Source organism: Octodon degus, unplaced genomic scaffold (genome assembly GCF_000260255.1).
Source record: "Octodon degus isolate 3935 unplaced genomic scaffold, OctDeg1.0 scaffold00276, whole genome shotgun sequence".
Lineage (NCBI taxonomy): Eukaryota > Metazoa > Chordata > Mammalia > Rodentia > Octodontidae > Octodon > Octodon degus.
This window is the reverse complement of record NW_004524852.1, coordinates 1,336,612-1,358,796: the sequence shown is the minus strand read 5'-3', so window position 1 is coordinate 1,358,796 and position 22,185 is coordinate 1,336,612. Positions and strand designations below refer to the sequence as shown.

At 46.1% G+C, this 22,185-nt stretch overlaps 2 protein-coding genes and 1 pseudogene across 7 annotated transcripts in view; 2 read left to right on the top strand and 1 right to left on the bottom strand.

Annotated features, from left to right (window-relative positions):
- Slc7a7 (solute carrier family 7 member 7) overlaps nucleotides 1–10,581 on the top strand; it is a 54,691-nt gene extending 44,110 nt beyond the window's left edge. For 5 of the 6 annotated variants that reach the window (XM_023706929.1, XM_023706931.1, XM_023706930.1 and 2 more), the window contains 8 exons: nucleotides 3,809–3,934; nucleotides 4,821–4,965; nucleotides 7,080–7,203; nucleotides 7,437–7,540; nucleotides 7,790–7,886; nucleotides 9,122–9,271; nucleotides 9,627–9,810; nucleotides 9,991–10,581. In XM_023706929.1, coding sequence (XP_023562697.1) covers nucleotides 3,809–3,934; nucleotides 4,821–4,965; nucleotides 7,080–7,203; nucleotides 7,437–7,540; nucleotides 7,790–7,886; nucleotides 9,122–9,271; nucleotides 9,627–9,810; nucleotides 9,991–10,097 — 1,037 coding nt within the window. In that variant the 3' untranslated portion in view covers nucleotides 10,098–10,581. The remainder of the gene's footprint in view (nucleotides 1–3,808; nucleotides 3,935–4,820; nucleotides 4,966–7,079; nucleotides 7,204–7,436; nucleotides 7,541–7,789; nucleotides 7,887–9,121; nucleotides 9,272–9,626; nucleotides 9,811–9,990) is intronic. The other variant, XM_004646644.3, reaches the window with a different exon arrangement.
- A 284-nt stretch (nucleotides 10,582–10,865) lies between these two features.
- Oxa1l (OXA1L, mitochondrial inner membrane protein) lies at nucleotides 10,866–16,588 on the bottom strand. Its single transcript, XM_023706935.1, has 10 exons — nucleotides 16,496–16,588; nucleotides 15,945–16,106; nucleotides 14,789–15,002; nucleotides 12,743–12,886; nucleotides 12,410–12,495; nucleotides 12,067–12,231; nucleotides 11,793–11,897; nucleotides 11,520–11,682; nucleotides 11,274–11,354; nucleotides 10,866–11,191 (listed from the first exon to the last, which is right to left on the bottom strand). Exons 1-10 carry the CDS (start codon nucleotides 16,556–16,558, stop codon nucleotides 11,064–11,066), a joined length of 1,311 nt encoding a protein of 436 aa, XP_023562703.1. The 5' UTR covers nucleotides 16,559–16,588; the 3' UTR covers nucleotides 10,866–11,063.
- A 4,443-nt stretch (nucleotides 16,589–21,031) lies between these two features.
- Nucleotides 21,032–21,536, top strand: LOC111814159 (annotated as a pseudogene).
- Nucleotides 21,537–22,185: the final 649 nt, after the last annotated feature.

Below are 22,185 nucleotides of genomic sequence, written 5' to 3'. Positions count from 1 at the left end.
TAGATCGGACTCATAGTGATTCTCCTGTTTTCAGCTTCCCAAGCGCTGGGATTACAGGCATGCCACCATGCCCAGTGTCGTCGCCATCTTGGTGCACCCTGGGAGCGGGGCCGACACTGCACTCCCACGATCTAACTCTTGCCACTGTGCTCTGCCTAAGCAGGGGCTTTAGTCCGCTGAGCTATCTGGCCTGCCCTGAGGTTTGATATCTCTAATGGAGCACTTCTTTAGATGTTATGGGAATGAAATCTTTGCAGCCGCTTCTTCCTGCTGCTCCTGGGTCAAGGGCTGAAGGTCATGTGGAATTGGTCCTGGACTGGGTGAGGACTGGCTTGCCTTTAGAGTCTTTGGGCATCTTCATCCTTGGGGTTAACTTGCAAGTACCTCTGTGTTGTTCTCAGCCTGTGGTCCCTTCCTGGCCCTGACTCTGAGGCAGGAGGTTGCGCTCCAGTTGAAGAGCAGTGCACTTGGGCTCTGTCGCCTCCGGTCAGCTGTATCCGCTGGGAGCGAGGACAGAGAGCTGGATCAGCAATGCTGCGTGCCATACCCATTTCCTGTTCCCACAGGCCCTGGGGGAAGCAGGGCTCTGGGACAGTGCTGGCTGGCTCTCTTAGGCAGTTCTCTTTACTCCCATATTCTTTCCATAGGATTCCTTCTTTCTTTGAACTGAACCACTGGTATCAATAAAGAGCAGATCAGGGTGAGATGGTGGGTCTGTGACTGAGAAATTACTTCAGGAGGAGCTCTTGGGGAAGGGGATAGCGGGGTAAAAAATGGGTCAAATGGATGGATATAGTAGTAGAAAAAGTGCATCAAACATAAACAATCCTGCCAGGCGTGGTGGTGCACACCTATAATCCCAGCACTGGGGAGGCTGAGGCAGAGGATTGCTGTGAGTTTGAGAAGACCAGCCTGGGCTACAGAGTGAGCTTAAGGCAAGCCTGAACTGCACAGTGAGACCCTGTCTCAAAAAAGACAACAAACCAATATAAACAATCCTGCATCCTCATTGCAGAGACTGCAGCAGTAAAGTGGGCCAGCTGTCCTGTCTTTCCTTCTCACACCCGTGGGAGCTAAGAGACATCGAGGCACACAGTTGTAGACTCTGACTGTGAAATAGAGTGGTCCCCTGTGTCTGTTCAATTTGATAGTGTGAGCAGTGGTGACTCTGAAGGTCAACCAGGAATTTGCATTAGGGCATCCTGCATCCCGTTCTCCTAAGCATGTGGCAGCACACTTCCGCCTGATATTTCTCATGGGACACCTGGTTTGTGTTTTAGGCTGTAGGGCAGCCTGAAGGTGAGGGGTAGGATGGGGAGGAGGTAGAGGTGCAGGGGGTAGGTAGAAACGGATGACTGGCTGAGGAGGATCAACAGATTTGATAGATTTGTCAGAGGGCAAGACAAAGGCACTTTGGTCATTTTGCAGGATGCCTATGGAGACTGTACACTGTTTTTCATTATTATTATTATTATTATTATTATTATTATTATTATATATTTTTTGGCGGAACCAGGGATTGAACTCAAGCCCTTGTGCTTGCCAGGCAAGCACTTATTCTACTGAGCCATCTCCCCAGCTCCTGTTTTTCATTATTAACTTAGCCTGGAGTATGCAGTTTGCTCAGCCCTGTGATAAAGTTTGGTTGTTTACTGTCTTGTTTATTAGGCAGAAGGGTGAGCCTTTGAATGGAACAGGAATGTCCCTTCTCAGAAGAGCAGAAAAGAATCTGGTAGGGAGTAGAATAGGGGTGAGGAGAGGGGGGAAGGCCAAGGGAGGGAGAGAAGGAGGGAGAGATCTGTTCTGAGAGGCCAGTCTTTCCTGCTTCTCAGAATGAAGTACCAGAGTGGATGAGTCCAGGAAGCAACAAGACTGTAAGAGTGGGTACTTTGAAGGCCGTGCACTTGGAGGAGAGTTCAGGCAGCGAGGGGTTTCTAACTGCACTGATGGCCTAAAGCAGATAAATGCATACTTTCTTCTCCTCTGTAAGGCGGAGGGAGGCTGCTTTTGTCCTCAGAGCCCTTGGGAGGTCTTTAAGTAAGTACTCCTGAGCTGGGGTTGGTGCTGTGTGCTTGTAATCCTGTCGCCTGAGAGACTTGAGGCAGGGGGATCACCACAAGTTTGAGGCCAGCCTGGGCTACATAGTGAGTTCAAGAACAGCTGAGGGGCCAGGGAAATGGCTCAGTGGAATAAGTGCTTCCCTGGCAAGTGTGAAGGCCTGAGTTCAATCCCCAGTTCTGCAAAAAAAAAAAAAAAAAAAAAAAGAACAACAAGCACTCCTCTGGTGTTGCAGATGGTAGGCTCAGAAGGAGGCAGCCAAGAAGTGATTCATTGTGTCACCAAGGGGAAGGTGTTGGCATGTGCCTGTGTGCCTGAGGGCCAGCAAAGGACCTAGCTGAGGGGCCAGCAAGGGATCTCTATGCCAACATTGTTTCTCTCATCCCTGCCACAGCTTGGCACTACTGGTCAACCTCACAGCATGTGCATGCCTTGAATTTCTTCTGAAGTAATGAGTTACAACTTTTTGGGGGTCAGTTAATAGATTTCTCTAAATTATTATTGTTACTATTTTTTGGTGCTGAGGGTAGAAGCCAGGACCTTGGGCATGCTAAGAACATGCTCAGCCACTGAGCTACACCTTTAGCCTCTTCTTTGAGATTATTTATTATTTAATGTATTTAGTACAGGGTCTACAGGGTCTCACTATGTAGATTGGACTCGTAGTGATTCTCCTGTTTTCAGCCTCCCAAGTGCTGGGATTAGTCATGTGCCAACACGCCCAGTCTCAATTGCAGTCTCAGCAGGCCCTGGGGGCAGGGCCAGCATGGCAGCATGGCAGGCTGGGATTCGAACCTGGCCACTGCACTCTGCTGAAGCTATCTGGCTGGTCCTGAGATTCTTATGAAAGTTGTGGACTATTTTCTGTAGTTGTTGAAATTATATATATATATATATATATATATATATATAATCAGATAGACATAATACTGTGCCAAAGAAATCCAGGCCTTGGGGAGACCCCAGTTCAGAATCCTGGCCCTTTAAGGATGGTCTATAAACTTTATTGATGCTTACTTGGGTAAAGGGATTGCCTCTACCACAGGGTAGAAGGACTTGAGAAATGTGAATGGCTCCTCTGTGTCATCCAGGGAGGAAGAAATGCCCTGTCCCCATTCTATTAGGACTGCTTAGCTGCAAGAATCTTTTAAAACATCAAAAACAAGCAGATGGGCTGGCAGGCAGTGGATAGGAAGTCTGGCCTCCATCCTAATCCTTGGCCATACATCCTGCCCTACTTGCCCAAACATTAGATAAGTCAGAGTCAGACTCTTGCAGGTTAACAGGAACACCAAAGTCAGAGTGGGGGTGCTAGAGCTTCCCCTCATAGGGTCAGGAGTGTATAATGAGAGACTGTGACCTGCGAGCCCAGAGCCAAAACACACTCGTCCAGCCAAAACTCGTCCAGCTACCAGTGGCCTCCCAGTGCTGTGGGTGTAGGAACTTGTGCCTTCGTATATAAGCAAAGCTATGATCGCTTTGTCTCCTGCCTAAGGTTGCTAGGGTGGGGGGACAAGTCTGTGGTGGTAGGTAGAAGGCAGTCCACGAGTGCTCCGCAGATGCCTTTGAATGGTAATGGCGCGGATGTTCTCGGGCAGAGGTTTCCCATATGAAGCAGACCAGAATTCACATATGAGCTTTCTTGGCCCAGGGGTTCGTCTTGGTGACTGGTATTAGAAACATTGCTTGGGAGCCTAAGGCTTTCTGGGTGGGAAGGTTCAGTCACCAATTAGTTTTATTTTTCTTTCAGGTCTCTTAACCTTCATTAATTGTGCCTATGTCAAGTGGGGAACACGGGTACAAGATATTTCCACCTATGCTAAAGTATTGGCGCTGATCGGGGTCATCATTGCAGGCATTGTTAGACTTGGCCAGGGTAAGAAATAATAGCAACTAACACTTGTTAAGCCTATTCTGTGAGCCACACTCCTCAAAGTATACTTTGTGCATTATTTCATTTGAGCCTTTCAGTGACCTTATTGAATAGGGACTGTTAAAATTCCCTTTTTATTTTTATTTTATTTTTTATTTTTTTGTGGAACTGGGGATTGAACTCAGACCCCTGTGCTTGCCAGAGAAGTGCATATTCTACTGAGCCATCTCCCCGGCCCCAGAATTTCCTTTTTATTACTGAGGAGGAAACAGGCTGTACTCAGTATCTTGCCCAAATTATTAGTCGTTAAGAGAGGAGCTGAAATTTGTACACAGGCCAGCTGACCCCAAACCTGTCTTTAACTGGTCTCCAGAGGAGGCTGATCTTGGCAAAAGAGCTGACAGCCATGCTCTAGGAGTTGGCTTTTATAGATTGTTCAGCTCAGTACCTTTGCTGACTGTTCTGCCTTTGGAAGTGGTCAAGGGTCAGGAATGAACTCCTTGTTCTTTCCTCTCAGTTTCCAAGTATGAAACCTACCCTACAGCTGCTCTGTTGGCCCAGGCATCCTGAGGCCTGTCCTTCTCCTACCTGTTAGCCCTGTTGGTGTTAGAAAGGAAGCGGACAGTCCCAGTAAAACAGAGCACTGGTTCTCCAGCCCTAGAGCTGCCTGGGTGCTTTCTGTCATGATCCCCACTCATGCCATTCTGCGTGTGCTGGCCCATGTGTAGATGCCTCTTCTGCTCCCTGTCCTTACAACAACTCAAAGTGCTGTAAGCCATTCATCTGATGCTATTCCTATACCTACCATTCTACTCCTTTACTGGATCATCTTGAAATTGGGGGAATGAACCTCTAGCTAACTCTTCTGCCTTCTGTGCTTGGGTTCCAGGAGCCTCAGCTAACTTGGAGAATTCTTTTGAGGGCTCATCATTTGCAGTGGGTGACATTGCCCTGGCACTGTACTCGGCTCTCTTCTCCTACTCAGGCTGGGATACCCTCAACTATGTCACTGAAGAGATCAAGGATCCGGAGAGGTAGGTATCTCACCACAATTTTCCATAGAGTGACTGCTATCATTTAATGAACCTTACTGGGTGCCAGACAACAGGCCACAACTGCGGTGGGCTGGTTCCATCAGCCCTATTGTAGTGGACATGAGGCCTAAGGTCCTGAGGTTTAACTTGTCCATGCGTGGTGACAGCTAAGATGTGAAGCTTCTTGGGAACTCTTTATAAATTCATTCCTGCAAGTTGTGCCTTATACACAAGCCTGTGTATGCATTTATTTATTTTTTGTTCTACCGGAGATTGAACTCAGGATCCTGTGCTTGCCAGGCAAATGCTTGGTCTACTGAGCTGTCTCCCTGGCCCCTCCTGTATGCTTTTTTTTTTTTTTTTTGTGGAACCAGGGATTGAACTCAGGCCCTTGTACTTGCCAAGGAAGCACTTATTCCACTGAGCCATCTCTCTGGCCTGCATTTAAAATAAATGTTCCTTGCCAGGAATGAGGCACATGTCTGTAGCCCCACTACTCAGGGGACTAAGACGGGAGGATTGGTTGGCCCAGGAGTTGTGTGGCCAGCCTGAGCCTTTTTCAAAAAAGAAAAAAAAAAAATCTTTTTTTCCGTGGTAATCTCTCACTCACCTTCATCCCTATGTAGGTAATTTCAGGTTGCTGACTTTGAGAAACATTTCTGTTTTCCTTCTGTTCTCTTTGATTCCCTGGTTTATACTGACAGCGTGGTAGTGTTTCAGTCACCCAGCCATTACTCTGGAGTCAGCAGTCCTGCAAAGCGAAGAGAACCCCAGACTGGGAGTCAGAGGGCCTCAGCTGGTCTTTCCATTGATTTGTTTGATGACTGAGGAAATTGCCTTGCTTTTTGCCTCCTTCATTAGTGAAGGGGTTGAATTATAGAATCTCTAGAACCTTTCATGACTCTAAAATATCCCGAATCTGGGAACTAAGATTGCCAGGGAGTGAAATTCCTGTGATGTTTCATAAGAATAACAGCCCTTATACCAATGAACTCTAAGACTTTAAGACAAAGCACTCTTGGTCCACTGCTACTCACAATCTGTGGAGCAGATAGTAGGAACGGGAATCAAGGCCTGCACGGTGCTTCCACCTACTGGACAGAAGCTAAATGATGTGAGGATTTGCCCCTCTTCTTTTTGGCAGTCCACTGTCCAAAATATATGTAAAGATACAACTCTTTGGACTAGAGGGACCTTAAGAGATCTATAGCTGGCTCTCTTTATCTCTCTTTTGAGACAGAGTCTTGCTATATAGCCCAGGGTGGCCTCAAATTCATGGTGATCCTTCTGACTCAGGCTCCTGAGTCTGGGATTATAGGTAAATGCCACCATGATAATTCTCAATCATTTTTGGGTTTTTCTTTTATTTTTGGTGGAATTGAGGATTGAACTCAGGCCCTTGCACTTGCCTGGCAAGTATTTATTCTATTGAGCTATCTCCCTGGCCCCTCCTTTGGGTTTTTTGAGTCAGGGTCTTGCTATGTAGTTTAGGCTGGCCATGAACTCTTGGAAGTCCTCCTGCCTCAGCCTGAATGCTGGGATTATAGGAATGTACTACCATGCCTAGCTATATTTCTCTATCTTAAAACAAAATTTCCAATGTTTATAATCTTATTAGAGAAGGAATTCAGATCTTTGTATATAAAAACAAAATCATTGCCATCTTCCTCAACTATCTTATCAAGAATTGCTGTGCTGACATAGTTCTTGGTAAGTCCCTTACTTCCTCTCCACCACCACCCTTTGTTTTGTATAGCCTTTTCTTCTTCTTTGATTATTTTTTTTCTTTTTGAGACAGGGTCTCACTACACTGTTCAGGTTGGTCTTGGGCTCACTTTGTAGCCTAGGCTGGTCTCGAACTTGCAACTATCCTTCTGCCTCAGCCTCCTAAGTGCTGGGATTACAGGTGTGCAACTAGTATGATATTCCTGGTCCACAATATTTTTTTTTGGTTTTGAAGAGTTCAGAACTTCAGCCAGTCCTCCTCAGAGACAAAGATACTGGTGAAATGTAGCATGACTTTCCATCCTGGAAAGACAGGCAGGGAGTTTAAGGATTAACAGGGAGGGATGTGGTTGCATGACTGATGTGTCCTTTCTTCTGTTTGGCTGTAGGAATCTGCCCCTCTCCATTGGCATTTCTATGCCCATTGTCACCATCATCTACATCTTGACCAATGTGGCCTACTACACTGTGCTAGACTTGAAGGATATCTTGGCCAGTGATGCCGTTGCTGTGGTAAAGGACTTACTTACAGGAGGTCCATGGTGTATGGTGGGCTTCTGGAACTATCTAGCTTTTTATAGGCTTGGACAAAGGTTAGAAGCCCATATAGGATATTAGGTTTGCAAGAAAGTCCTGTTACCCATTGTGGAAGGTTTGGACTTCTGAAAGGAGGAATCCAGGGACAAGCCTTTCCATGCTTTTCATCCCTTTTAGATTCTTCTGTGTTTTTCATTCGTTTTCCTCAGACCTTTGCAGACCAGATTTTTGGAATATTCAACTGGACAGTTCCACTGGCAGTTGCATTGTCTTGCTTTGGTGGCCTCAACGCCTCCATTGTGGCTGCTTCTAGGTAAGAGGGGCATCTTCTGCTGGCAGGGTTGGGTATTCCAGAGCCATGGCAAGAGGTGTAACAACTTATAGGACCAGGACTTGATAATCACGGTCTTCTCCAGCCTTTCTTGTTCCCTCCAGTCCTTACTCAGTCCCCTTCTGTGTTCAAATCCTTTGATGGGATGGCAGAGCGGGAGGCTGTGTGGCAGGTGAACCAGGCTGACCCCTCCCCCACAGTTTTCTCAGCCTTTCCAATCTTCCTAAACAGGCTTTTCTTTGTGGGCTCAAGAGAAGGCCACCTCCCTGATGCCATCTGCATGATTCATGTTGAGCGGTTCACACCTGTCCCATCCCTGCTATTCAATGTAAGTTTTGTGAAGATGAGACTGAAATCCATATACTGTGGGGGAAACTTTGGTAGATGTGACTGTTCAGCTGAGAGCCTGGAGGGGATTGTGGTAGAAAAACTACTGATGTGGTCCCCATCATGGGCAAGGCACTATACCAGCTACTGCAGTGGTTTCCAGGAGAGACTGATTTCTCTGCACAATGGGAACTGCCTCTCATCTAAGATAAGGCATAAAATATGTGGAATATGATAAATGATTTTTTTTTTTTTGCGGAACTGGGGATTGAATTCAGGCCCTTGCGCTTGCCAGGCAAGCGCTTATTCTACTGAGCCATCTCCCGAGCCCAACAGTGATTGTATGACCGAGTGAAGTAGCCTTTGCACAGCCTTTTCTTCTGTGATATTCCTTGCTGTATTTCTTCCTAAGTGAAGAAATGATATAAAAAAAAAAAAAAAAAAGAAATGATTATTTCTGCCAGGCATGGTGGCACATGGTTATAATCCCAGCACTCGGGAGGCTGAGGCAAGATTGTTGCAAGTCTGAGACCAGTGAGCTCAAGGCCAGCCTGAACTGCATAGTGAGACCCTGTCTCAAAAGAAAAAAAAAAAAAAAATTGCATGAGGAAAGGGGATAATTAGGAAAAAACAACAACAAAAATCTCCCACAAAGCACCAAAATACCTCCTTGGAGGAGGAAGCTCATTTGCAGTGGCTTTTGAAGATCAGGGTTAACAGTGGAAATGAGATTTGGGCAAGAGAAAGGGCATCAGAAAAAGTCCTGCAATAAAATACCATGGATCTGGAGGTCAGAACTGGAAATAAAAGTTGGAACCATAGTAGAAATGAAAATGCTTTCAAGGGATTATTTTGTGTATTGTAGAGGATTAACGCATTTGGCTCATAGTTTTAGAGGTTGCTGTTCATGGTTCTGGGTTCGAAGGTAGGAACCCCTTGCTGAAGGGAGTGGTGGAGCATAGCTGCTCACTTCCTGGCAGCTGGGAAGCAGGGCACAGGGGAGGAGCACCAGAGAGGGAGGAAGGGGCCTGGGTCCTGGTGCTGCCCTCAGTCATGTCCCCAGACCTACCACTGAGAAGCTCAAGACTGTCACACTGGCAAAGATGTGAAGAATTGGCTAGTACCAATTTGTATAGAGGGAATGAAGGACTGAAACTAGAGGAACAAGAGGACAGATGAGACTTGGAAGGGGGGGTGAGGCTTATACTTTGAGCTGACTTGGGCTTGTGCCCGCAGGGTATCATGGCGCTGATCTACCTATGTGTGGAAGACGTCTTTCAGCTTATTAACTACTATAGCTTCAGCTATTGGTTCTTTGTGGGGCTTTCTATTGCGGGCCAACTTTATCTGCGCTGGAAGGAACCTGACCGATCTCGTCCTCTCAAGGTAAACTTCTGTTCTCCCTGTGCTCTGCCTTGTCACAAGGCCTTGGTGCTCACCTACACACCCAGCTTTGTGTTTAAGTTTTGAGATAGGGTCTTCCTAAATTGCCCAAGCTGGACTTGAGGCTATGCTCCTTTTGCCTCAGCCCCACCGGAGTACTGTGATGATAGGTGTGTGCCACCTTGCCCAGCCTTGACATTTTTGTGGTGCTAGGTATTGAACCTGGAGCCTTGGGCATACCGGGTGAGCATTCTACTGCTGAGCTACAGCCCCAGCCTTGTGTTCTGATATTTGTGGAAGGTGGGGTTACTCTGACCATCAAGAACTCCAAGCTAACGCCTGTTTCCTGTTCCTTTAGCTCAGCCTTTTCTTCCCCATTGTCTTCTGCCTCTGCACCATCTTCCTGGTGGCTGTTCCACTTTACAGTGACACCATCAATTCCCTCATCGGCATTGGCATTGGCCTCTCAGGCTTGCCTTTCTACTTCTTCATCATCAGAGTGCCAGAAGAAAAACGACCTCGATGCCTCCGAAGGATTGTGGGTAAGCATTGGATCCTCAAGTCAGCTCGTTGACTTTGAAGCCTGGTGTTTTAGGTCCCAGTCGTCTTTGCCATGGCCCCTCCCCAATGTTAATCCTGTGGCTTAGCTCATTCCCTTCAGTACCTCTTCAAATCAGCCCCGCTGACCCCCTCCCAGTTTTAACTCAAATTTCTCTTTGCAGCATCTGCTACATGGTACCTCCAGGTCCTGTGTATGTCTGTGATTGCAGAAATGGACACAGAAGATGGAGAAGGGATATCCAAGCAAGAGAACCCCAAGTCTAGCTGAATACCACCTGGAGCCTAAGCCATGTAAAGCACAGGCTTACCTCCTACAGGTTAGGGCCATGGAAGCTGAACAGGAGCACTCCCTTCTCCGGAAGCCTGGTTTAGGCAGCTTCATCTTTGAACTTGCTTTTGAGAAGTGAAGTAATTTATTTGTTTTGCTACGTATTGTTCCTGATTCTGTAAAGGGATGATAAAGCAGACTGAGGTGGGGAGCACAGCACCTCTGGGGCTCCTACCCTTTTTCTTGGGCCAATAGTGCCCCACATTGTGTGTCTCGTTTAAAGACATGGGCCTGTCACAGGTGCTGGACAATAAAAGGGTTATATTGCTAAAGGTGGAGTGGCTTCATCTTATTAGTGTCTCTGGGACACCTCCATTACTCTAAACAGAAAGTCTAAAAACAACATTTCTCATTATTTCTTCCCTCTCAAGCCAGCTGGTAAAAGTTCATAAAATCAATCACTATGCGAAGACAAGGAAACTACACACTGTTGTGAAATGCATGTGCATAAAAACAAATACCACCTCTCATTTTTCCTAATTAGTGAATTTCAGTACCTCGAAGAAAACTGCACAGGTAATCTTGGGACAAGAAATGGCTTGCAAATGTGGATGAATGACACAGCCTGAAAGCAAGGCTTAAGCTCTTACGGGCCAGGTCAAAGCATTCACGCTTCCTGAGAGTAGGCCAGCCAAGAGCTACAGTGACCCAACCTATTCATTGTTTTGAGGCACACAGCCCATTTTTGTTTAAAAAGTACCAAGAAGCAGCCTGTAGCACAAGGTTTACTGACCCCACGGATGGAAAAGGTCACTTCACTCCCCAGTGCTCTCACACATGGAGTAAGTCTGTAGTGGAATCGGTGTTTAAAACGAATTTCTCCATACCCCCAGGATATGGTATGAAGTCTGTTTTGAGGACAAGATTTTGGAGAGACAGTTCTTGCCAGGATGACCAGAACATGAGTTAACCCAGAGTGTCGCGCCAGGGATGCTTTGACTTTGGTTTGTTACTGCTGCTGCCACTGTTGGGAGTGCTGGGATCCTTTCCATGCTGTAGCAGAGGGTTGTGGGTAAAGGTCTGTCGTAAAGGACCTAGGTGAGGAAAATGAAATCTCAGTGAACAAAGGAAAAGAAGAAACTGAAGAGCAGAATTGAACCTGCGGGGATGACTTACCCCTGGCTGCTAGCTCCAAGTGATTCTGCATGCGGTGCTCACGCTCACGGAGCTTTTGTTTGAGTTCAGCATCCTTCCAGCCTGTGTGAAGAGAAGACAAGATCAGTTTCTTTCCTACTCTTATTTATTGGTACCAGGAACGGAACTCAGACCCTTGTGCTTGCTAGGCAGGCACTTATACCACTGAGCTATAACCTTGGCCCCCATTCCCACCTGTAGACCATTATCTCCGGGTTGTGCCCTTACCTTTTTTGAAGCCTTCAAAGAAGCCTTCTTTTGGAGGCAATTTGGCAGGGTCATGTACAACACGCTGGGGGATTTTGAGGACAGTACGCACAGCTGGAATCCGGAGGCACGTCACTTGGACCAGGGAGAACATATTGGAGGAGAGCCAGTACACAAATACTGCCTGGGTGACAATGGAGAGAGGGTACTCAGGAGCTGCACTGATGGTCAGTCCACTAGGCATGGCCAGCCGAGGTGGAAGGATGTGGAACTGGCTCCGAAGCCATGACTTACCGTGGGGAAGTGGATGGTTACGGGCAAGACTATCAGGGGTATCAACCTGAGAACGCTTCTCATCCACTGAAGGTCAGAACTCTGCACACCTGTCTCAGCACCCAACTGTCAGCAGGGAAAAACCACAGTGAACACAATTCTAGCAACTCTAGCTCTGCTCTCTCTTCCATCTGTTATGTTTCTCTGGGGGGAGGAGAGTGACTATTCGGCACAACCACTTTGCCCCTACTCACATTCACTCTACAGGTCTGGTATGTGACCAACCCGGGCTCACCTCAAGGACACCCAACATTGTAGCAGTAACTGCCACCGGTAATATATACATAGGATCGGATACTGTGAGGTCCTGGAACCACCAAAGGCCGCCTGTCTGCATGCTGGGTACAGGAAGGTTGGCCATCTCTCTCAAGGCAATGAAGAAGGAGATGAAGATTGGAGCCTATTACACAGGATAAACAGAGATAAACGCGTCAGCACACTTCAACAGAGGGGACATTTTCACCACCTCATCACTGAAAGCCATTGCCATCACCACTGCCTGCTCTTGGCATGGAAAACATACAGAAGGTCATTTAATAGGTTCAGGATGAGATAAGAAGGGAAATGTTTTTGCTCACCTGAGTCAGTGGTAGGATGAGAGGTCTGAAGATTTTAATATCGTGCTTTTTCTGGTATTGTCTCAATGCTGTGGAGGCCTTGGAAACTACAGGTCGAGATAAAATCAGTGGCTAGATTAACAGTTATGTCAGTGAGGGTGAACCCCCTCATCACCTGGGACATGAAATTTTAAACTGACCTTGGCTAATCTTTAGAAACATTAGGCCCAAGAAACATACTCTTTACAACTTGCTCAAGTATAGTAACCCTGGTTTAGGTTGTCCCTTTTTCCCAGTAGACCATCAGAGGCGCAGCTGCGGTCCCCTCCCATGGTCACCCTACAGATGACTTACTCTCAACATTGTCTCCTGCCAACTTGGCCTCCTTGATTTGAATGGAAAACTTCCCGAGCTCAGGCGCATGGTTGTGGATCTTGGCTGCTTCTCGCTGGCCCTTCACAATGATGGGGAAAACCAGGCAGCGGGCAAGCACTGTACCTGGAAAACACAAAGTAGGATGGGTGTGGTGTGAAAGTGACGCTGCAGTTAGGAGGCTGAAGGTTTTTAGGACTTCACTAAAAAGTCTTTCTTTATTGCAGACTTTTCTACATGGTGGCTAGGGCCCAGAAATAAGGACAAGGTGTCCGCAAGATTCAGTTTCTCTGCTCTGGCATCACAAAAGTTTAGAAGTAACCTCTCTAAGCAGATGACTAGGAATCCTATTGTTCACTCAAACAAAAAGGTGACAGCTTTCTTTCTACATCAACTGCCCCTAAACTGTTCTATTCTAGTGGAACTTTTTTCCTGTACCCAAGTACAGGTACCATATGCAAATAAATCAAGCTGCCCTGGGAGAAGAAAAGCTTGGCAATGGGACTTTTCATGCTAGAGCACCACCTTGCTCAGAGGGACCTTAACAAAGCTCTGCAGTGCTGAGGCAGGAGGTGTGAAAGCTATTGTTCTAGGAATCCCTGGAGTAGAAAGTAATCTGGTGGGGCCCAGGAGATGGCTCAGTGGAATAAATGTTTCCCTGGCAAGTGCAAGGGCCTGAGTTCAATCCCTGGTTCTACCAAAAAAAAAAAAAAAAAAAAAAAAAAAGAAAGTAATCTGGTGGCATACTCCTTTAGCTCCCTCTTGCTCTTTTTTTTACACTTTGTATCACTGGTCATTTCCACAAAAGGTTTTACTGGGGACTTAACGCAGGGCCTTTATACTGAGCTACATCCATAACCCTTTTTAAAATTTATTTTGAGGGGCTGGTGAGATGGCTCAGTGGTCTAAAGCACCTACTTAGAACAACCTTAGCAAAGAACAGGGACCGCGCTTCAATCCCCCAGCACCACATGCCAGCCAGCCCTGCCCCTTGGTGGGCTGAACTGGCCACACACACACACACACACACACACACACACAAATTTATTTTGAGAGAGCCTAACTAAGTTGTTAAGTTGCCCGGGCTGGGTTTAAACTTAACAGTTCTGCTTCTGTCTCAGACTGCAGGGACTACAGGCATGCACCACCACAACTGGCTTCTAGCAGATATTTGGTGTACTGTATCTATACACATATGAATGTCTGGGCTGAGAAGAGACCAGGGAGGATGGAACCCAGAATATTAGCACTTGAAGAGGTAGCTAAGGGTACGGTGTAGTCAAGATGGCATGGTCAGAAAGACAAAAGCAGAAAAAGATTTTCATAAAAGGTAAGGGGAAGATTTCAAGCTCTAAAATAGTTAATGCAAAAAGATCAAGTACGGTACGAAAAGTGTATACAGTATATACTGACACTGGCAGTAACCAGTAAAAGGCCAGATTACTGAAGGTTAAAGAGTAAGAGAAGATAGAAGCCCACTGGATGAATATCCTCTTTTAATTAAAAGGTATAAAAGGAAAAGGAAAGGGGAACAAGTTATGAAAGGAAGAAAATTTGCCACAACTGACACATAGGTATGGTTGACCATGTTCATATGTTCTGAGCAGGGTAGTAAGGAGGGAGATACTGAAAATACAGGAGAGGAGACCACTGATGGGGCAAGGTATAAGGAGCAACAGAATGGAAACCACAGTTTCAGCCTTTACAAGAGCAGTGAGTGGCTTCTTTATTTGGGGCTTTAAATGCCTGATTGACCTACTCTCCTAAACCAAGAAGTGTCATGCTGTTATTAAGGTGCCCTCACTCCAACTGCCTGCTTACGTTCAAGTATTCATACTTTTTGAATTCCCAGATGATCAAGAGGTTTTATAATGCTCTTTAGAACATATAACTACAGTGCATCTAAGTACCATGAGCCTCCTTTGAATCTGCCTTTCCGAGCATCCTAAATTTCTGTAAGCACAGAACTGACATCTTTGTGAGCCCCTCACCATCCTACCCCCCCGTCCAGGATATAGTCCCTCTTACATCCAGCGATGGCTCCCCACCAAGGCAGGCCCAGGTCAATGTGCATAAATTCCAAAAAGTTCTGGATTAATCCCACTGGGGTGTATGACCCAAGCCCCAGTTCTGAGAAGCTCGCTTCTGCAGCTGTTTGGACTACATCTGTAGTTTCTCCAGGAGTCACCTCAGGTACCACTGGGGGTGAGGGAGTTGCAGGAACAATAGGAGGGGCCTGGACCTGTGTAAAAGGAAGCCATGTATGATACTCAGTTGTGTGGGACATATAGAAATGAAGTCCTTCTAACAGCCATGTCCAACTCGCAATTTGCAAGCTGAACATGCCTGCGTTTTAATAACACACACACACACACACACACACACACACACACTCCTTAACTATGTATTTTATACATAGCCCAAGACAATTCCTCTTCATTCAGTGTACCTGAGGCAAGCTATGCCTGCCCAATTCTGGGGGGCCAGCAGACTGGACACACCTACATGATAACTACTGCTGGTTTCTGTTTTCTTGACTCTTATTTTTTGTTCTCTCACTTGGCCTACAATGTCCATGCTTAAAAATCTCACATTGTTTTTACAGGAAGAAAAACTACTTATGCTGAGATTATATGATTTTCCTTTATGCTGGGTAGTTACTTCATGAATTAGTGCTCAAAATTCAACCATGTGAACATTGCTATCGTGACTTTTGCTATATATCGAAACTAGTCATGCTTACAATTTCTCATTAAATCATTTTTTTTTAAAAAAAATCTATTTTCAGTGCTGGTGACTGAGCCTAGTGTTTCTAGCCTGCTAGACAAATGCTCTACAATGGAGCTACACCACCAGTCCGCAACTCAATTTTTATGACCAATAGACTTATTTGATCTCCCACAAAACAGTATTCATGAAATAATGTATTTGATGTAGAAATTACAATTTCTCTAGTGCACAACCTGGAATCACACCTCACACACATCCTCTTCGTCAGCTTGCCACTATTTTGACACATAACGCCTAGAATATAACATATTTTCTGTTGTACTTTCAATCATTTCCCAACTGAGTTGGAAATCCAAGCAGTGACAATATTTGGGGAAACGGTATGTGTGCAATGTGGGAAAGAACTCTGCTACATGCTTCCTCTTCTTGCAAACAGCACAGAGAAGCGTCTTACCTGGGCTTCGGCAAAGGACACGGCAGAGGTGCTGAGGCCGCGGGCGCTGGAGACGTCGGCGAGGACGCAGAGCGGTAGCCCGCGGCTCCGACCGGCTGGGACATGGCACCCGACCGCCAGCGCATTCCGGGGCCACTGAGCGGAGCCTGCGACACTGTGGAACTGGCCGGGAAAAAGGACAACGGAGCCTCTTTACCGAGAGAGCAAGTCCCAGCGTTGGGCCTCCAGGTCTTCTCTGTGCTCACGACCCCCACACAGCCTATGGCCCGGGCTCTGCCGCCGTGCAGGCGTTGAGTGCCGGCCGGAGGGCAGCGCTCGAGCCGGGAAGCCTGCAGCGGAGCAGCCGCAGACCCGCGCGGGGGTAAGGGCGCTGACAGGGGCGAAGGCAGCCGCGGAGACCGGAGCCGGAGACCCAACCCTCTCGTGCCCTCACGCGACCCGGGCTCATGACGCGCTGGCCCTGGTGACCAGGTCAGCATCTGCTCCTGTCCCCAGATCTGGTTGCAGGGACAGGGTAGCATCCTGACGCTCAGCTTCTGTGCAGCTTTTACCTGACGCTGGGGTCGCAGCAGGCGCAGAAACTCCCGGCGTCCGCACATCAAGAGTGCCGCCATTTTGGCCGGAAGCGTGCTTGTTTTCGCGCGTGCGCACTCGGAATCGCGACGCCGAGGGGCGGCCCTTTTGGACATAGGCCCGGAAGTCGTAATTCTCCTCGCCCTCCAGGTGGTGAGACTGCGCCTGGGTGGCCATATTTGAAGTGGGCAAGAGACCTTGGAGGGTCACATTAGCAACAGCGTGAGAAGGGTCTTCCAGAGATTAGAAGACAGAAGTCAAGAACCACCTGAGTGGCCTTGTGAGGGACGGTGTAATCCCGGGGTTTCCCAAAGCCTCAATTGTCCCGAGATGTTTTTGGTTTAAAAATAGCCTTTAAATGACTGGCTGTACTTGGTGTGGATTTTTCACACCTGAAGATGTTCAGTTCTTATTACTATATGACATTGAGGTTGTAGACCCAATGAAATTTTAAGATAGTCTGGAGTCTGACAGAAATGAAGATAGCTTGGAGGAAATATTTTCCTCTCAGATACACCAGGTGTGGTGCACACCTGTTAGCCTACTACTGGGGAGGCTGAGGCAAGAGAATGGCCATAAGTGAGTGAGACCAGCCAGAACTATGTACAGACCCTGCCACAAAGCAAAACAAAACACCAGAACTGAACCCTCAAAACAAAACAACAACAAAAAAACAAAACCAAAAGAAAACAAAACCAACAACAAAACCCAAAGTTCTACCTTTCGCATTTCCCTTATTTGAGTGGGGTTGTGTGTGTGAAGAGTGTGACTATAGGAGCTGGGGAGATGGCTCAGTAGGATAAGGGCCTGACTGGCAAACGCAATGATCTGAGTTCAATCCCCGGTTCCGAAAAAAAAAAAAAAAAAAAAAAAATCCCCTGATTTCTTGGTCGTATCATTGAATTGCCAGAGCAGCAATCTTACAACCACCTATTGTTATTATTATTTTTTCTTTATGTATTTAGTACAGGGTCTATAGGGTCTCACTACACAGATCAGACTCGTAGTGATCCTCCTGTTTTCAGCCTCCCAAGCTCTGGGATTATAGGTGCATGCTACCACATCTCAATCGCTGTCTCATTGCACCCCAAGGGCAGGGATGGCATGGCATGCTGGGAATCAAACCCAGTCCCTGCGTCTGCCTATGCAGGCACTTTAATCTGCTGAACTATCTGGCCAGCTCTAACCACCTATCTTTGCGTGCGCATGCGCGCACGTGCACACAGGCACATAAGTGCATGTGACCAGCTCAGCATGCAATCCCTGAGCTCTTGCCTAAGCTTGCCTGAGCAGGCACTTTAGACTACTAAGCTATCTTGCCAGATAGCTTAGTAGTAAAAATAAAGTCTATATTTTTAGACTTTATTGTCCTGACTGTAAGCTTCCATCCTTGGGTATTCTACAGTATCGCTTAAAGACATGTAAGGTGTATCTAGTAATATGAACAACTAGGTGGAAAACAACACTATGCATTACAACAAATGCTGTGAAAATCATATCATTTTGTTAAGTGAAATTCTATATCACTTGTGATTTTTTTGTTTTAATACTATTTTGTACACTCTTAAAAAAAATGGACGTGGGGCTGGTGAGATGGCTCAGTGGTCTAAAGCACCTACTTAGAACCAGCTTAGCAAAGCACAGGGACCGCGCTTCAATCCCCCAGCACCACATGCCAGCCAGCCCCGCCCCCTGGTGGGCTGAGCTGGCCACACACACACACACACACACACACACAAATAAATAAAATTAAAAAAAAAATGGACGTGTAAGGTGAAATTTCCTTTCTCTGTAACGGGTGGGGTTGGGGAGGATTACTGCCTAGGAAGCTAGGGTTAATTGTATTAGAATTTGTTGTTAGAGGCCCAGGGCTTGGGAGTCTCAAAAGTCCTGGCTTGGCTTCCTGTCCCAAAAAGACAATCAATGAGATGGGCAGTTGTGGAGGGCAGGAAAGGAGCTTTAATCAGCATGGTCATGCTGGGAAGGATAGATAAAGAGGATCAGCTCAAGATCTGTCTTTGAGGGACTGATGGAAAATTTGGGGTTTTGAGGCGGGTGAGATAGTTCAGTGGTCTAAAGCACCTGCTTAGGCAAGCTTAAGTAGGCACAAGGGACTGCAGTTTGATATCCAGCACCACATGCTGTGCCAACCCCCGCCCTCAGGGCAGGTAGAACCAACCCCCCCCCCAAAAAAAAAAGAAGAAAAGAAAGATAATGTGGGGTTTTATAGAAAAGGGAACAGAGACAAGGGTTGAGGGTTTGCATAGTTGAGGGGTTTGCATAGCTGGCTGGGTAGGTAGTCCTGGTCAAGCTCTGGTCTGGTTGATTGTTATGTCAAGATAACTGGTTCTGTGTGTTGGCTCTGGAAAAGTCCTTATGGCTTGCTGGAGTACTTTGATTCCTGTGAGATGGTTGCCCCTGCTTGTGTGCGGGGTGACCTCATCGTGGCTTGTTCTGTGAAGTTCTACTTTTCCTGGAGTCCAAGGTGACTGCAGGTTTAGCTTGTGACTAAGAACTTTTAAGTATTGTTCCAGGAGGTCAGCAATAGGATATTGTAAAAAATGTTATTCTTATCTTGGTATTCTTAGTCTTGAGGGGGCATGAAGAAGGGTGACAATAGGCTAGGAAAATTTAAGGGTGATAGATTCCTATTGCTAATTTTTTAGGCAGACTTCTTGAGAGAATAATATGACTATGTGCAAAGCTGAGCAGGGATCTGAATGGAGTTTTAGGGAATAAAAATATAATATGAAGCTTTACTCTCCTTTTAGCTACCATTCAGGATCTGCAGGCCCAGCCTCGAAGTCCTGTTATAAACTCTTACAAAACTTCTTGAAGTATAATGGACTTGGTGGTTTATGTATTTATTCCCAGCACCCTGGGGGTTGAGGCAGGAGAGCAGACTCAAGCCCAGTACCACACTGCCAACCGTGGGGAGAAGAGTATGTTGGAGATGTGCTAGCCCATTGGATCCACCCTTCATGATTATGTGGAGCTAAGAGAGGCTTCCTTCAACCAGCCCTGCCCAAGTTACAAAGTTATTTTATTTATTTATTGTCTTTTTGAGACAGGGTTTCACTATGCAGTTCAGGCTGGCCTCAAGCACACTTTGTAGTCCAGGCTGGCCTCAGACTTGCAGAGGTGTGTGCCACCACTCCTGACTAAAAAGATATTTTAGATTATTTTGCTGTGCAACAATAAGTAACCAAGATGTATTGTAGTGTTAAGCCAGTATGTGCACTTGGCAAAGTATTTTCTTACCACTAAAGCTACCTGAGGTATGCACTTATATTTGTGTGTCTTTATTACTTGTCATGAAATGGGTTCTATTTCCTCTGTTAGATTGTACATTTCTAGAGAGAGGGACCATGTGTTCTACTCTTTTGTAACTCTTATTATTTACATTAAGAACTTTTTTTTCTGTTGTGGTTTTTTTTTCCTTGAACTTGAGTTTTTAAATTATTGATTTAATAGGAACATTTTAGATATTCATAATGAGCACATTCATTAGAAGTTTGTACCTGTACATCATATTTGTTGATTCTTCTCCTCCACCCAACACCTCTCCTCCCTTTAACATTTTTTGTTTTTGAGACAGAATCTTGCTATATACTGTATATAGTTTAGGCTGGCCTTGAACTCACTATGTAGCTCTGGGGCTGGCCTTGAATTTACAGTGACCCTTCTGCCTCAGCCTCCTGAGTGCTGGGATTGTAGGCATGTGCCACCATACCCCAGCAGGAAACTTAGTTTCTAATAGAGATTGGTTGGCTTTCGTTTGGTAAGGGACAGAGGATCACAGATTATTTATTTATTTATTTATTTGGTACTGGTAATCAAACTGAGGATTTTGTGCTTGTCACATAGGCACTGCAATGCTGAGCTCCATCCTTTGCCCCTAATTATTTATTTTTTGGTACAGACTTAAATTAGCTATACCTCTTCAGTGCCAGGCTCTATGCTAAACTCTTTTTGATTTTTACACTGAACTCCCAGAGATTTTCATGAACATCTCAGAAAAGATGCTGGAGGTTGTTTGCACAAGGACTGCACAAGTGAAGAACTTCTCTAATACCCCAGTGCTTTTGCAGCTGGCCAAGTGTGGTTTTATTTTTATTTTATTTTATTTTTATTTTTTGGTGGAACCAGGGATTGCACTTGCCAGGGAAGCGCTTATTCCACTGAGCCATCTCCCTGGGCCTGCAAGTGTGGTTTTTAAAGAGCAGTAAATACTTGCAAGAAAGGAACAGCAGGAAGTAGATAGAGAAATGGATCTGTGCTCAGGACCACAGACAGCTTGGACATCTGTGACCCCTGTGGGTCAGAGGGATGAATTTATTGGCTTCAGTGTCCCTGCCCTGTGGGCCCTGAGATATCCCTTTTGTCCTGACATCATCTAAGAGTGGCTGTTCGGTAGGATTGTCCACAAAGCACATTTGCTGAAATATCTCTTAGCTTTGTTACATTTAGGAAGCACATAAGAGGACCAAGGAATAAAGCTGTGAGACTGAAACATGTAGACCACCAGATCCCTTTTCTTGTCTCCAGTGCTGATCCTCTGTTGTACTTGAGTTGTTTTTTTTTTTTTTTTTTTTTTTTTTTTTTTTTTCAGAACCAGGGATTGAACTTGGGCCCCTGCGCTTGCTAGGCAAGTGCTTATTCCACTGAACCATCTCCCTGGCCCCTGAGGTCTTATAAGGCCTACCTCTGCCTCCTTCCTGAGTAGGCCCCAGGACCTGTCTAAACCATCCTCTGGCAGTACCCTTGAACTGCAGGTGGCTAAATGGGACTTCCAGACCAGTGTAGTTCCCTGGGACATTGACATAGCAACCAAGTTTGTTGGTGGTGTGGCTGGATCCAGGGCTGGCATCAGAATGGTGTTGGGCAGTTTGATCCTCGGCTATACCAGAAAGCCCTCTCAAGCAGCAGCTCTTCTACATCAGCCTGGGCTTTGGTCTGTCTAGGGTCATGGGGCTCTTCTGTCTGATGGTTGCTTTCTTCATTCTCTTTGCTATTTGAGTGCTGCAGGGTGCCCACTGTGCCTGGTGCTGGACCCAAGCTGTACCATTAAACGTTTCTCTAAAAACAAAAAGAAATGTATGTTGTATGTGTTTGTAGCTTCAGAGGTCTCACTGAGATTAGTATTTCTCTAAGTGAGCCAGGAGTCACAGAAACATTTCACAATTCGGCTAAGGAATGTGCATAACTACTTTTGTGAACACAAACTATTCTCTCTATTGACTTGAGCACTTACCTAACTCTAAGTTTGCACAGTGCTAGCCATTAGCATCCCAAGCAAAGGATGAAAAAACAAACAGGGCACCAGCAGGAGAAGCTGTTACCTGCAGCCTTGAATCCTAGCTTTCTGGAATTTAGTGAGACAGCAGTTCTCCTCCAGCTCTGTCTATTGCTCCCTGCTCCCTTGGGACATCAGGCTTTTGTCTCATATCTATATTTCTATACATGTAGGAGGCCAGCCTGAACTGAGACCATGTCTCAACAAAACAAAACAAAGCTAAACAAAACAAAACAAAAAAGCATGAGGGCCTGGAAGATAGCTCAGTGGCTTAAGCATCTGCCTGGCAAGTGCAAGGTACCAAGTTTGATCCCTGGTACTGCAAAATAAAATGTTTTATGTGGTTCTTGCAAAAGGATAACAACATAAATA